Consider the following 16,272-nt stretch of genomic DNA (forward strand, 5'->3'; position numbering starts at 1 on the left):
CTCTGAAGAGCTTGGAAAGATATATCTTGTATTGTTGGAGGTGCAACCAATCTAGAAGGAATGTGATTAAATTTGGCATATTATAGATATGCCCCCAACATTTGTGATTATGAGGCCAAAATATTAGATACTGCAAATTTTAACTGGAAATGTTATTTCCCCTGAAATGCACAATTAATCCTACATGACTGTTCTTTACTATTATCCACTATTACGAGATTTAAAAGTAACTCTCCACAGCTGACTGAGATGCAGAAGGAATTTCTATCCCAGACCATCAGTTCAGAATTGGTACACTGATTTGGATGAGGATGTATACTCTGAAGTAGTAATTTATAAAATACAAAAGGGAGAGGTACATTCCTCATATTGTATTAGAAGTGACTTGGCTATTAATATTCGTATCAACCCGATAACCTCTTGTGATACTGAGAACACTGTATCCTAATTGTACATCATGCATTATTGTAGGAAATGATTCTCTGGACTCAGACATTCAGCATTATTACACTTTATTGTAGAGTTTGTGTGTATGGCTTTCATGGATCATGTTTCTGATCAACTGATGTTTGGTCACCTCTCTTGCAAGTTAAAATCTGTAATTGTATGTTCAGCTGTATTAATCTCTTGCTCTGATGTGACTGTATTTCAGTATTGGGTGTATATATTTGTTACATGCATCAAAAGTTAAAAACAAGATTTTTATGTATCAAAAAATGGGCACAGGGAATGTGTCCAAAGTTCAGCTTCACTAAAATCCAGGTTATCAGATTCCCTCCTAGATTCCAATTCACAGGGTATTTTTCACTTCCTCTTCTGAAGATTAATTGAATGAGCATGAGACTGGAATGCAAGAACACTTTCATTTGAATCCCAGCTTTGCCACTGGTTTGCTGTGTGGCCTAGGGCAAATCATTTAACTTGTGTCTCATTTTCTCCATAAATAAAACAGGAATAATAATCTACCTGTCCCCCATCAGCATAAGATCTGAGCCCCATAATACTGATCTGCTTCACAAGGGAGCTGGGAAGATTCATGTTATTGTAGAGCTTTGGAGATGTAAAGTGATGTATAACTTAGGTATATTATTGTTGCTGGGTAGTGTTGATAGCACAGAATGGCTCCCCATTGAGATCTGAGTCATGGGTGCATTTCCATGCTGAGTGGGTGACCCCCTGCATACAGATTATAAAATCCTTTTAGGATCCAAGCTGTAAGCTATAGGTAAGTTATTAATTTATTATACTAACAACAGCTGGGCAAACCACTGGCATTTAACATTCATTCTTGTGAAAAGTCTGGATTTAGGCTGAACTGCCCACATCCTCTTCCTTGGAAGATCAGCAGCATCTGGAAGAGGAGTGTCCAACTCTGGGCAGGAGTGGAAGGGTACAGTGACTGTATCCATTTTCCAGGGTTCTCACAGCTCCTGGTCTGGGAGTGCTGCTCTCCCATGCTAAGGGCTTGGCATAGTCAGAGCAAAGGCATGAGGTCAGGCCAGCAAGCTCAGCTGTGTGGGTGGCATTGTCTACACCCAAATACCTGGAAATATGCTTAGATACCAGGCAGTGGTTGGAGCTATCTCAAAACCTAAGACAGGTCAGATAGAGATATTCACATAATAGACTTTTTTTTTAAAAGTGAGTTTGCTTTATTTAATTTCGGATGAAAACATTCCTAAATATCTCTACAAACTGAGGGGCAATCTGCCTTGCTGCACCAGCATCCCAATGATTTCTGATATGGTTGGGGTGCCAAAACTTGTAAGTTAAAGCAAACCCTGCTCTTTTTCCCAGTGCTCTGTTTGCATCAACTCTTTATTCTTGCCACTCTTTGCTCAAACCATCCCACAGGCTTGTGTGTGTGTGTTTGTGTGTACACACATAGACACGAGCCTGTACACACACACCAGTAAATGGCCTGCATCCCTCAATATCAAAAATATGAATTTTAAGTGATTTTAAAGCTGCACTCTGGTAAAATACCACTTACATTCCAAAAGGACTTGATCAAACTGACATCAGGAAACCAACTTCTGTTAAATCCGTGTATTCTGCTCAGGTCGCTTTGGCGGATGGGAGGGAAAGAAACACCAAAAGCCGATATCCTGAGCACCTGCCTTACTTCCCAGGTTGTTCCAACACCTTTACAGACAGAAAACTGGGGCAAGGTTTCTTTCCTCGCCCACTCTCTTGTGTGTTTCATTTTGCTTGTCACCGTCTCTGGTGCACACCAGGGAGCTCAGCAACAACTGCACCTCTTGGGGTACAGCGCCCCCAAGCCCAGGCCCAGACCCATGCGGTGGAAAGGAGTCCAGGGGCACATGGAGGAGCTGCCTCGACCAGCCTCTGCCCCCCACTCCCCTCGTTCGACTGGAGCCTGAGCGTGCTGCCACCTGCCTGCCCTGCCCACCTGTGAGCGAGATAGGCGAGAACCAGCGCAAGGGGTGGCATGGGTGGGGGGTGGGGGGGGGTTTGAAATCGCAGCCGATTTTGCCTTATCTCAGGCAGCAGCAGTCCTGGGAGCCTTAGCACTGGAAAAGTGACAGCGAGCGAGCGAAACACCCCCCCGGCTGCGCTGCTGACGTCTCTCCTTCCTCTTCTTCTTTCCCTATAAAAAATCCCAGGCTTACATCAAACATCCCAGCAAAAGCAGATCAGACTGGGAGGGGTGGGGGAGAGAGAAATACCTAAACTGTGATCTGCCCCGGCACAAACCCCACTCCTCGCAAGAAGCCGAACCGCTCGCCTGCTCCTGGGCTTGTGATTCCCCCACCAGCATGTAGCAGAGATCCCGTGGGCTCGTGTCCGCCGCAACAGCTGCTGCTGGGACGCAGGCGTTTTTGTTTTGTTACCCCCCCCCCTCCTGTCTCGCAAGCCTGAGAAAGTTTAGAGGCTTCTTCCTCCAGATCCCTGCAGCACCTGCACCCCCCTGGATAAACAGCCCTCAGCGGAGGCTCTGGGTGACAGATACCTTAAACAGAACTCAGCCCAAGGGAGGAGAGAAAACTCAGAAGCCGCAGAAGAAACTTTGTACCCAAACTTTTTGCTGCTGCTACTTTGCTTTGTTAACCCCTTTGGTCAGTTGTATGCCATCTGCTCTTCTCACTGATCTCTCTACTTTTCATCCGATTTAGAAAAAAGAAAAAGAAAAAACCCCAAAACAAACAAACAAACAAAAAACCCCAGATCATCCCATGAGTTGGCGGGGGGGGAGGGGAACCAAGGAATAAAGTTATTCTGGAAAAAAAAAAAACATTTGGCTGTCAAGAAGAGAGCGAGGCAAACAAAATCTGTAGCAAAGGGGGGAAGCCGTGAATGGAAAGCGCAGTTTCACTGGCATCAACAAGTGAGAACTGCTGGACGCCTTGTTCTTTCCCCCTCCCCGCCCTCACCCAGCCTGAAGGCTTTGAAACTTGGTGCTGGAAAGAAATTGACCCTATTGACAGATCTCCCTCCTTGCACGTTTATAAAGGCTACACTCCTAATTCACATCTGCACCAGACATGACTCCAAAGCCCTGCACCGCCCTGGCTGTTTCTGTGTTTCACGGACTGCTTTGGCTACAAGGTAAGAGCAGTTTACACGTGGTTTTTTTCAATCTCTCTTCTCTCACTCACTCTCCTTTGATTTCACAGTGCATTTTTGCTCCGACAACTTTCTCTCCTGGCTTGGCTCGCTCGGGTGTGGTATCCAGGTTGGAACTGGTTCTCTCCCTCCCCCCTTCACAGCAAGCCACCTTGTTTGCCAAAGCGGCTCATATCCCAGGGACCAGTTCAAAACAAGCCACTCCTGGATGCCGGCGAGCTGATTTAAAGAAAGAATAATGATAAACCCCTGGGTGGGATGGAGAGGAACGACTTCCGCCGTGGCTGTGGGTCTTGGTTGGTGCCCCTGTCCAATATGGTTCTAGCTCCTGGTTTTCTTGCCTGGCCCAGCGCCTTGCCCACAGGGGGCCAAAGGCAACACTTGGGCTGGCTGAACTTTCCGCGTATTTATTTTTTTCTCCTGCTATACGCAGGCATGCACCTGAGTACACTAACCTCCTAGCGCCATGGGCTCCTGCGCGTTACGTGGGGGCATCTGGAATCACCCGACATGAAGCAACAAAGCAAGGACTCTGTTTAAGCTCTGGGGACTTGTGAGAGGGGAAATTTGCAGTCCGGCTCGGTCTTTGGGGCGGGGGTGGGGGAGCCTGAATTGTCACAGAGTTCAATTTGGTTTCCTTTATGGATGCAACTCTTTCAACTATGTTGTTGTTTTCATTGCCTGGGGTTTTCTCTCCTGGATATGGGTTCAATTACTTTCTCGGGGCTTGGGCATCGCAAGGAGTCAAGTGCCTTGAGGGAGCAGATCTGGGGAGCTGCCGCTAGATGGCGCTTGCCGCCGCCAGTCGGAATCCCTGGCCTCGGTGGGGACTTCCCTGGTTGAAGTTGAGAGAAAGAATGGCTTTGAGGTGGGTTTTCAGGAGAGCAGTGTGAGTGCTATGGGAGAACTCACCTGGGGAGCAGACAAGCTCTTCCTTTGCATTTTAGAGAAGGAAAGCAAGCTTGGAAAGCGTGCACTGCTCTAAAGTCAACCTGTTCCTGGTTCCCTAGCAGCTGATCCACTTGCTCTCCCCCACCTATCCCAGGGCTTTGACCCTCAGATTCCTGTGGGGAAGTGAAGGCTCCATTCTCGGTCCATGACTCACATTCTTCTCCAGTCTCGCACTTACTCAGCACTAACTGTTCCCAGGCGCCCACCAGAAGAACCTTCTTTTTAGCCGTAGCTGAACTTTCTCAGAGAGGCCCCTGAATTCTTAGTAATTTACTTTGAGCAACTAACAAGCTTTGCTCTTAATCACCTCCCTGTCCTTGCCCTGGGCTTTCTTCTGGAAGACCCCCACCCCCATTGCAGATGTAATACATCCAATGAAATCCCACACAGTAATGCCTAATTAATTCGGCGGCCAATGGGCCAGTGAGGAATTGGCTCTGGAATTTCCTGTAATAAGTTTACAAGGGCTCTCTCACTAGATATCAGCTCTCTTACCAACAGCAATGGGAGCTCAGGTTTGAATACTTCAAAGGGGTCAGCGCTTCATTAAAATATTTGGAAATAGAGAAAGATGTATCTTCAGGAAAATGTCCTTGAAGTCTGCTACATTTGAAGGACTCCCCCCCCCCCCCCCCACCAGCTAACACTTCTGATCCCCTGGCCTTGAGGCTTCAACAATTAGTTAAAATAGCAATTTGTGGGGCTTAGTATCTTTCTCCTCTATGGGAACATTTCAAGTTGTATTTGATGATCTGAAACCCCCTGAAGAAGATGAGGCTTCAAAAGCTGAGGCTATAGCATATATTTGAGCCCTCTGTTGTGCATGGGGCAAGCTGAATCCATGAAATCACTTCCTTCATGGGGAACAGAATAATTCAGGGGTGCAATTCTTAAGGTCCATAGGTAAAGAAGTTGCGTGAGCAATCTTCTTCACTCTAGATTGTAACACCCCTTCCTCTACACCTGGTTGTGCATCAATGCTGTGTTCTCCTTCTAAATGTGTGTCTGGAGTTACTCCTGATTTATGCTAGTGCAAGAGAATAACTGGGCTAATGAGATTTAGAAGAGCTTTTCCATGTGCCATGTGGTCTTCCATTATTTCATTAATCATGAGGATTTCACTGGATTACCATGCTACTTATTCATGGCACCTCAGATGGTATACAGGAGATGTGGAATTTCTCCTGCCAGTAGTGTTCCATAGTGTTCCTTGAACCATGGGTATATTTCAAAACACCAGACTATTGGTTCTTTAGTCTCCTTATGGTCAGTATCAAGTGTGTCTCTAGGCTCTTGGGGTACGGTTAATTTCCACCAACAATAATCAATAACCAGCCTTATCAGGAAGACAGATCTGCTGAGGCACAGTAGCACCGTAAACTACCAGAGCTTCATTACTAGAATCCACATATTTGGTTTGGTTTATTCAGAGACTTATAAAACACTCCCTCACAGTGTCTCTGGGTGTATGTACCAACATTTTAAACACTTGCTAGCAAGGGTCAGCCCAGAAACTCAGAAACAAGCTCCATATATTCCTCACAAATATACCTGGAGTAAACATGAGCTTTACTTCTTGCCTTAAAGGGCCAGTTTGAGCTCTTCTGACCAGCAGAGGAACTGGATTCCATAGGCAAGAGTCATGAATACCCTGCCACCGGTAGTAGAAGTTCCCTAGCGGACCTCAGTTATTGTTAGAGCATGTGGGGAAATAGGTGATTCCATAACTGATTGGCCTTTATACATCAGTAGCAACATTTTGAATTGCACCTGGAAGCAAATAGGAAGTTCGTGCAGTCCTCAGAGAATTGCTGTAATGCACTCCCTCTGGCTGACACTGCAAGTACACAGCCAGCTGTATTCTCCACTAACAGTGACTTTTGAATGGTCTTCAGAGCTTGTCCATATAGGGCATAAGACAGCAGTGCAGTCTGAAGGTTACAAAGGCATGTATTACCACGGCAATTTCTGTATCAGAGAGAATTGGTAACAAGTACCTGGCCAAGCACAGGTGGGAAAACGTATTTCTGGCCACCAGTTTTTGCTGGGAATCCAGGAGCACACTCATATTGCAACTGTTACCGAAAAGGGTGGGTGTACTCCCACAGAAATGGGCCAGGGACAGCTATCACCCAGTGCACCCTCTCATAGACTCCTTATCTGGTAGTCTTACCCCTACTGTATTTAGCAAGAGCTTCATCCAGATCACTTTCATTCATGCCCCTTCAGAGCCAGGCACAGAGAAGGGAGAAAGAGAGAATGCCCTATCCATGTCTGACAATACAGAGGGGCAGAGCTGTGTGTCATAGAATCATAGAACCGTAGTGTTAGGAGGGACCGTAAAGTTCATCTAGTCTAATCCCCTGCCAAGATGCAGGAGTTGTTGTGTCTAAACCATCCAGGACAAATGGCTATCCAGCCTCCTTTTGAAAATCTCCAGTGAAGGAGCTTCCATGACTTCCCACAGCAGTTTGTTCCATTGTTTTACTGTTCTTACAGTTTGGAAGGTTTTCCTGAGCTTTAATCTAAATCTGCTATGCTGTAGTTTGAACCCATTGCCTCTTGTCCTGCCCTTTGTGGCAAGACAGAATAACTTTTCTCCATCTTTTTTATGGCAGCTGTTCAAGTATTTGAAGACTGCTATCATGTCCTCCCCTTAATCTCTTTTCCAAACTAAACATACCCAGTTCCTTCAGCCTTTGCTCATATGGCCTGCATTCCATCCCTATGATCATCTTTGTTGCTCGCCTCTCGGTCCTTTCCAGTTTCTCTACATCCTTTCTATACAGCGGTGACCAAAACTGGACACAGTACTCCAGCTGAGGGCTAACCAGCACTGAGGAGAGTGGTACTAACACCTCCCATGACTTGCATGCTATGCCTCTGATAATGCAACTCTAAATTGCATTTGCTTTTTTTCCAGCAGTACTGCATTGTTGACTCATGTTGAGGTTGTGATCCACCATAACTCCCAGATCCTTCTCAGCAGTGCTGCTGCCAAACCAGTTAGCCTCCTCCTCTGTTTGGGACAGACACCAAGGGAAAGGATATTTTCTTAGCTAATACCCCAGCCACAGTAGAGGACTTCAAGTACTCTGTTGCAGCTAATTAGTATTGGTTTGAGATGACTGCCACCATCGCTCTGCCATCAGCCTCATGTCACAGGTCTGGAGACTACCACGGTGACCTGTGTAGATGGCACACAGGGAATCCAAGAACATTTAGGAGTCACTGTATTGATGGTTGAGGACAAAAGTTATATCTTACTAGACCATTGATAGGTTGTATTTTCCCTTAAGGAAACCTGAAACCTAATCATACCCATGGATCAGCAACAGGTCCTGCACCCTGACCATAGCAAAGCTGAGATTTGATTTCAAATCAGAAGAGGTAATAGGCAGACCATTGCTCATCCCAGCAATCACCAGCCCCATTCCAAAAAGCTTAGCTCCGAAATATGTAGATGTACTGAAATCATCTAGAATAGTGCCATGCTTGTCATGGCATTTCATCCTTCTTTGACATTGTTGCATATTTTAGTTCTGATTCCTCTTAGCACAAGGTTGAAATGGTTCTGTTTGACTCTTATTGCATTTACAGTCTTTATTCTCTCAATACAAGGGCTGGTGGAAATTTTTGGCAAAAAAGGTGGGTTGTTTTTTTTTCCTGGTTGAAAAGCGATTTGTTTGGGTGTGTGGTGTTTGTTGTTGCTGTTGTTCCTGGTCAAAAAGTGGTTTTGGTTGGTTGGTTTGTTTTCAAAAACTTTTTTTTCCCAAGAAATAGCTGACATTGACAAATTTGTCATTTTGCATGAAAAAGTTAATGCTTTTTTTGTTTTTTAAATCCTGATATTTTTTATCAAAAATGGTTTTCAGTAAGCCAAAAATCCCAGTAACCTTTTTCAATAACATTTTCCAGTGGTTTTGAGAACCATATTAAAATAAAATCATGACAACTTTCAAAAAAAATGAAAAGTGGATCTATTTTGAACTTTTTGACATAAAAACACCTTTAATATTTCAAATATTTTTGTGAAAATAGGTTTTGATTTTTCAACCAGACCTACAAATAGTATATTACTACTATTGATGGTTTGTCATTTGTCTCCTGTATGTTTCTAAGACAACACACCTCAGTACTAGGAAACCATCCCAATCATCATGCTTCAGAGCATAAATGATCACCGGCTGGGGTCAGGAAGAAAGCAATATTGTGGTAATGTTTTGCCTTTCTAAGAAGAATCCATCATTGGTCTCTGTTGGGGACAGGATACTGGACTAAATAGACCATTGCTCACTTTTTATAAAAGCAAGTCTTATGTCCCACTGCTAATGTGATTTTCTAAATATCTGCTGCACTGTGGAAAAATGTTATAAACTGTACAGAACTCTTTTTAAAAGCTAGTGTTATACTAATTTTCCTGTCTAAAACTGCCAGATTCAAAACTAAGCAGAAAGAATTTTACAGTAATTAACATAAGAACATAAGACTGGCCATACTGGGTCAGACCAAAGGTCCATCCAGCCCAGTATCCTGTCTGCCGACAGTGGCCAATACCAGGTGCTCCAGAGGGAGTGAACCTAACAGGTAATGATCGAGTGATTTCTCTCCTGCCATCCATCTCCACACTCTGACAAACAGAGGCTAGGGACACCATTCCTTACCCATCCTTGCTAATAGCCCATTAATGGACTTAATCTCCATGAATTTATCTAGTTCTCTTTTAAACCCTGTTACAGTCCTAGCCTTCACAACCTCCTCAGGCAAGGAGTTCCACAGGTTGACTGTGCGCTGAGTGAAGAAGAACTTCCTTTTATTTGTTTTAAACCTGCTGCCCATTAATTTCATTTGATGGCCCCTAGTTCTTATATTATGGGAACAAGTAAATAACTTTTCCTTGTTCACTTTCTCCACACCACTCATGATTTTATATACCTCTATCATATCCCCCCTTAGTCTCCTCTTTTCCAAGCTGAAAAGTCCTAGCCTCTTTAATCTCTCCTCATATGGGACCCATTCCAAACCCCTAATCATTTTAGTTGCCCTTTTCTGAACCTTTTCTATCACCAGTATATCTTTTTTGAAATGAGGAGACCACATTTGTACGCAGTATTCAAGATGTGGGCGTGCCATGGATTTATATAAGGGCAATAAGATTATTCTCCGTCTTATTCTCTATCCCTTTTTTAATGATTCCTAACATCCTGTTCACTTTTTTGACTGCCGCTGCGCACTGAACTTACGTTCTTATGTTCTTATGCTGTATGCACGCATTGAATTGAAATAGAATGTCTTATGCTTCTGTTGCATTTTCATCCAAAATACTTCACAAACTGTATACAACAGGGGTCACTTTCTCTACCACTGAAATGCAGGTGGAATGGGGAAGCTGTTTTCAGCTCACCTTGTAAAACTCCAGGGGGAATTTCAGATAGGTAGATTCTAACTGTCCAGATGAGAGTTTGGCCAGGACATTGAGGCTAACCCCCATGTAGTTGCATAATTCATTTAATATTTTCTACATTTTCCTGGGGTGCTCCACCTTTTATTCCTCCTCTGCACTGGCTAGACTTCCCCATTACTGAGACTGAAATGGGACTTGCAAATGGCAGTAATTAAAGGACATTTTGGCTATCCCAGCAGCCCGGGGAGCAAAATAGATCGCAGTCCCCTAACATTTTCCTTCACAGCTCTTCTCAAGTGCCTGACAGAATATTAAGTCTTTCTAATGCTGATAAGGCATTCTTGCTCCGATGTACCTCATGACATGGGAGAGAAATAGGGCAGAGAGCCTAGCTCTGTATTCAGCCACTCCGGCCAGCAAGATAGGTTGTTTAAATAAGTGGAGATCCTGGTGTAAAAGTTTATACAGGTCACTGGAATAAATGGTCTCTCATCTCACTGGGCTAGACACTTATTTTCTATTTTATTTTTTGTACGGCAACACAGAAAACAGCAGAACCTGTCAAAATCAACCAGTGCAGATTATTAACTGGAAATGCCATTTAATATAAATAGAGGGTTGACGTTTACCATGGGAGCAATGCTGCACCAGGAGAAAGCTTACGACTGCAAGGCAATATTAGAGCAAACCATATGGAGATGTTTTTTGTATGACAGATGGACTCTTAAAAATGCATCCAGGCCCATTGTTCCTCAAATGAGGAAAAGGAGGAAGGCTGGTAGGATAGACGCTAGGAGGAGAACATCTGAGGAGAAATGTAAACCGTCTGTAAGTTGAAGGTACACAATGGTCATTGCCCAAGCATGGTGGAGCATATGCAAAAATAACATCCCACCTTTCAGTAGATGGATGTGGCAGGTAAAGAGCCAGTGACCTTCAGGAAAAAGCGGCCTGGGGGTTTGGCCTGAGCTGGAAGGACACTCAAGATGGGTGGAGTCACAGATTCTGCCCCAGGGCAGCAAAGGGGGTTGAGTGGCCATGATTACACTGGAGGGGAACTTCCTCTTCTACATCTGCCAAAGCACCCAGAGCTGCAGAAACTGGCCATGCCATGGAGCTTCTGGGGGCTCCATGCCACAGACGCAGCTAGGGCCAGGATCGGGCCCATTAATTGTACTGGGAATAATTAGTGTTGGGCTCACAGTAGAAGTGAGCCAAAATGTGGGTAGGTCTATAGGGCTAGACTTAACCTTCAGGCTCAGCCCTGAGTAAAAGGCAGTGCGCAGCTGCACCATGCCAGGAGTGGTCTGGGAAACCCCTTAAGGTGTCACAATTCTTCCCCTGTTGCTGTCTTGCTCTGGCTTCTGCAAAGAGCAGCATTTAATTTTCCTCTTGCACCTGGCCAGTGAGGTGGGGGTGGGACCAGATCCAGGCTTCACCCTCAACCCACCCCTCTCCAACTTCTCGATGGTGGTGGGGGTTTAATCTAGGGCTGCCCTCTGCATCAGACGAGATCCAAGGTCCAGGTAGCTAAGCAGGAGCTGGGGGAGAGGGGTGTTGCTGCTTAGCTTGGCATATGCCAGCCCACGGGCTTTGCACATGGGTAGCTAGCTGGTGGCATCTTGTTTTAATCTTATGCAGATTTTTAATTAAGTTTTCAACTTGACCCCATGGTAGTGCAAAGAGCACACCTGACTGCCTCTCCCTTGGTGAGGCTGATCTAACATCTCTGTGCTGGGGATACAGCTCACTTAGAACCATCAAAGAGAATAAAAGCAGAACTGAATTGTGCAAATGATTATCATTGGGCTCATCATATGACCTGATCCAATCTGCTTTATCAGCATTGAAACAAACTTCTATTTGATAGTGATGATGCTTTGCATTCATATGTACTCTTCATGAGTCTGATTCTCCAAACAGACACCAAAGCCCTTGTGGTTCTATACCATGAAAGCTTCCAGCACTGTGAAGGAATTAGTAAACTTAGTGGGTTGGTGAAGTCACTGGAGTTACACTGATATAAAACCACTGTGAGTGAGATCTGAATCAAGCCCTGTATTTTCAAAGCACTATGCAAATTTTTACTAACTAATCCACTGATCTAAGCAGGTTGACCTATTGCTCCGTGAGAATGTTGCCATTTTTTTAACAGGATAACTCAAAGCTACACACTCTGAGTGTTTAGGGGGCAGTGAATAGAAACAGTTTTGAGAGGCACTGAAGTGCCCTCACCTTCAAGTCCTTTGATTAGTCTGCCCTTTAAGTACCTACTTTGTTGCTCTCACTACGTCCTGTTCTCCGTTCCCTCTGCCAAAGCATCATCCAATCTACCCTCAGGTCTCAGGATTCCGAAAATTGTTACATTTTGAAAGTCGTAGAGGAATTTCTGAGCCCTGCTGAGAGTGGAGGTCTGCACAATTTCTCTTCCTTGTGCCCAAATTAAGTTTGCTTCTTCCCTTTTAAGTTGGGACTAGTGCAGAGGTTTGGCAAGCCAATGTGGGATTGCCTGTGGTTTGCAGTTTAATCTCTTTAGCTTTCTGCAGTCGGATGCAGTAAGTCTTCATACCGTGCTGAACTTTATGAGATGTGACTTCTGCAAGCTTCCCTAATATGTGTAATCGCAAAGGGATTCACAACTGGCCGACGGTGTGCTCTGAGCCGATGCAGAGGGCCTTTGTTGTGGTTCTAAAGTAGTAGTTTTTAGCACTACTAAGTTTTTAGCACTGTGAAAGAATTCTTGAAGTTACTGGGCAAGAAGAAAACCACATTGTCTAATCTGTTAAATGATAAAGGGCCAGACAAGTCAGTTTCCCATTATGCCCTAGAGGGAATGGCAAAAGCATATGGTCCCAAAGATTTCAAAATTTATCCAAAAACTGGACTCCGACCAGTATGTAAAGGAAATGTATGGACTTTCCTTCTATTTTCAGATCACATGCCTTCGTCTTTTGCATTTCCACATAGGTTTCCTTAGATCTTCCTGTGTTTTTCTTAACTGTGGGAAAGAGATTGCCAAGGAAGTGCAGAAGGGAGCTTGCAGGCTGTCTGGAATTGTTCTTCATTTGAGGGTCAAGGAAGCTTGATCCTGTTATTATCTGTTCATTTTTTTAACCTTCATGAATCCAAAACACCTCAGTCAAAATGTTAGCTTCCTTGGGATTGGAGGTTAGGAAATTTCACCCAATGGGTCAAATTCTGCCTCATGGTTACACTGGTGTAAATTTTGCATAGGAGCCCTGTCTCCCATGGAGTTTCTTTGGATTTACACCAGTATAACTGTAAGCAGAATTTGGCAGCACATATTTCTCACAGAGGTCTCCCAAAAGAAGACAGTTGCTGTTTAAGGGGCTATAGTGGTTTATATAGTGGTTTAGCACCTTCAGTTCCCACTGATGGCAACTAATGCTGGGTGCACAACTGGAAAATGCTGACAATAAATGGAAAACAGATTTTCTAGCTTTTACCACATTGCAGGACCCTAGTCTAACTTATCAAAACTAGTGATGCAACAAACAGATTTATCCCCCATCCACAGAAGGATACAATCAGTAATTGTGGCTATACAGCAGAAACAGGCTTGCCCCTACAAAGTTCTGATCCAGATCCCAAATTCCCTCAGTCTTTAGAAACTGAGATTTAGTTTTGGCCCTTTATAGACAGAGGGGTCATCTGTGGTGATACGTCTGAATCTGAACTTCCCAGACATTTGGAAGTGGTGGGATCTGGGGCTGTGATCCAGGCCCATCTCCAATATGCAGAAATGTACTGTGTTTATTCTCCAGTGGCTATAAAAAGATCTTTTTTCCATGCTTCATCACACGGTGCTCTGCCTGCTTGAAACTGCCTCCTGATGGGCCAGTAATATATGCCCATGCTGTAGTATTTGGAATGCTTTCTAGCTGCAGTCCTAATTACAGTGCTTCTTCATAGAGGAAATGCTTGCTGCAAGACAGTAGTGTGTGCCTGTGTTTACAGAGAGGAAAATAAAGCCTGTGGATGGTAACTAGCAAACCACAAGGTCTCTGTCTTTTCTTACAGAAAAATCAATCCCCCATATGCACAATATTCTGCAATCTCTAGGCCTATGTCACTAGCTCACCCTGCCTTGTGTGGCAGTAACCCACTCTCTCCACTGTCACAGCTCTCTTGGAATTGCATGTCACCCATGAAGGCTCTCTCTCCATGAATCCACCTTACGAAGAAGGGTGCAGAGGGCATATAGTCATCTGAACCAAAAATCCTGCACCACTTTGTGATACACAAGTTTTCAGATCACCCCGAGTGCTGTGGGCCAGAGTCCCTTCTCCCTTGCACTCATGTAACTCCAGTGGGACAGATTCTGCTCTCCATCACCAAGACATAAATCCAGGCCTTTGCTTTCAGTGACAGTACTCCAGGTGAGAGGAGAATCGACCTCTGCATTGCTGCATTGTACTATGTGTCTGGTTCGATTACAATATTCGTGCAGCAGGGACAGTTGGCCAAATTCATCACTGACATAAATGCAGCACCACTGAACTTGGCCTTGTATCTTTCTGGTTGTTTTCTGAAGCGCCTAACAAATGCTACTGACAATAGTATCTCTCTCCACCAAAGCATTAGATAAAAATAAAAGAAGCTGGTAATAAATACTGTTGAGTGTGTAGACTGAAAACCACCGGCCCAGTCCAGCTGTCTTGACATGAGTTCTCCCTCTGAAACCAATGGGACTACTTGGGTGAGCAAAGATGAATCGCTTAAGTAAAGGTTGCAGGAGGAGTCTAACAGTTGGAACAAACCTTCCTAACTCAGGATGGGCAAATTTAGTTTGGGTTTAATAACAGCTGAGATGGTTGTTAGCTCCAAATTCTAATGAACTGATTCTTAGTTATTATTTGCATTACTGTAGTGCAAAGAAGCGCTGAAGTCAGTTAACTACTTTAAAACATCATGAAATGCCTGAATTGCCTTTTTTCAGCCATAAGTGGAAGGTCCAAAGCAGCACAAGCGATTTCATCGAGGTACTTCTGGGCCTGCTGAAGCCAGTACCTGAAGTTTCCCTGAGAGACAGTCTGAGCTGGCCTGCCAGCTAGAACAAGGAGGATAAAGCCTCCATGCCGAACTTCTGAACCTTGTGCTCAGCTGCTCATTCTAACATATGGGGAAGGAACATGATTTGAAAAATTGCTCCCTGCGCTTTCCAAAGACTGAGATTTTCATTTGATTCAGTTTCTTGGGCTGCCTGTGTTGAAGGACTGAGATTGCCAAAGAAGCAACTCACTCCATCGTGTAATTGCACTTTTGTGCAGGTGGGGACAAGATTGGTCCATCTTTAAGCCCCATTGCCATATCTTGGAGGGAGTATAGGGAGCAATTTTTTCCAATGCCTGTCATGAATAATCAGATGAAATAATAATATAACGTGGGGTGAGGACACGACACTTTATCGAGAGCTAGCTATAGATGTACACAGAGCAAGGAAGTTAAAAATGGCTTCAGCTGCACAAGGCCGCAGGAGAGAACAAAACAACAAATTTGGCCAGGTTAGAAGATTCTTCTGCTATTACAATGAAAAGATGATTCAAGTGACTGTAACCAATGATGTCACCCGGAGACCCTTTCAACCACAGGTTAAGCTATTACACAGTGAGAGACAGAGAGAGCCATCTACCTTCCCACCGCTCCACATTTTTCCTTTACAAAGGGATGGCATCGATGTTGTTTTTATTTCATTGTCATACATTGGGCTAAATTCTGCTCTCAGATATACAGTGGTGTAAAACCACAGTAGCTTGGCTGAACACCATGGAGTGACTCTGGATTTGCTCTAATGTAACAAAAGCAGGGTTGTTGGTTTTTTTAAAAATTACAATTTATTTGAAGTTTCCAGGAATAATATAGGTAAGATGGGAGAACTTCTTCAGTCAAAGCACTGACGCTTCTTAGTAGGGCTCTAAACTATGGGTTTTTTTTTTATCATGTTGGCAAATCCTGTGTTGCTTATGTAACATACTTGTAAAGTGTGTCATGTCCCCCTCATGTGACTAGTCCACATAGAGGATAACAGCCTGCTATTGTTACTAGCTAATGGAGTTGCTTCTTTAACTCACATCTATTTTGGTGCTGAAGATCCCACGCCCAGGTTTTACGCAGTCCTTACTCAGGCAAACTTCCCATTGAGTAGGGGCTGAGTAACAGCTAAGGCAGGTCTTTGGGATTTGGCCCTGTAAGAATGTCCAGAGAGATTCACTAAACTCCCAGAGTCCTACTTCAGCATGCACTGGGGCTTGGTATAGAGATTCCTAGGGGTAGCGTCTCCTTTGGCTATCTCAAATTGATTAGCCTAT

The 16,272-nt window shown here is 44.3% G+C and overlaps 1 protein-coding gene across 3 annotated transcripts in view; it reads left to right on the forward strand.

The window, feature by feature from the left end:
• Nucleotides 1–504: 504 nt before the first annotated feature.
• LOC102930345 (vascular endothelial growth factor receptor kdr-like) overlaps nucleotides 505–16,272 on the forward strand; it is a 187,886-nt gene continuing 172,118 nt past the window's right edge. For all 3 annotated transcript variants that reach the window (XR_006283537.1, XM_043521684.1, XM_037908678.2), the window contains exon 1: nucleotides 505–3,570. Coding sequence is in view for 2 of the 3 variants with exons in the window: in XM_043521684.1 (XP_043377619.1) it covers nucleotides 3,507–3,570 (64 nt within the window). In the remaining variant the exon portion in view is untranslated. The remainder of the gene's footprint in view (nucleotides 3,571–16,272) is intronic.

The sequence above is a fragment of the Chelonia mydas genome, chromosome 9, assembly GCF_015237465.2.
Source record: "Chelonia mydas isolate rCheMyd1 chromosome 9, rCheMyd1.pri.v2, whole genome shotgun sequence".
In the NCBI taxonomy this organism is placed as follows: Eukaryota; Metazoa; Chordata; order Testudines; family Cheloniidae; genus Chelonia; species Chelonia mydas.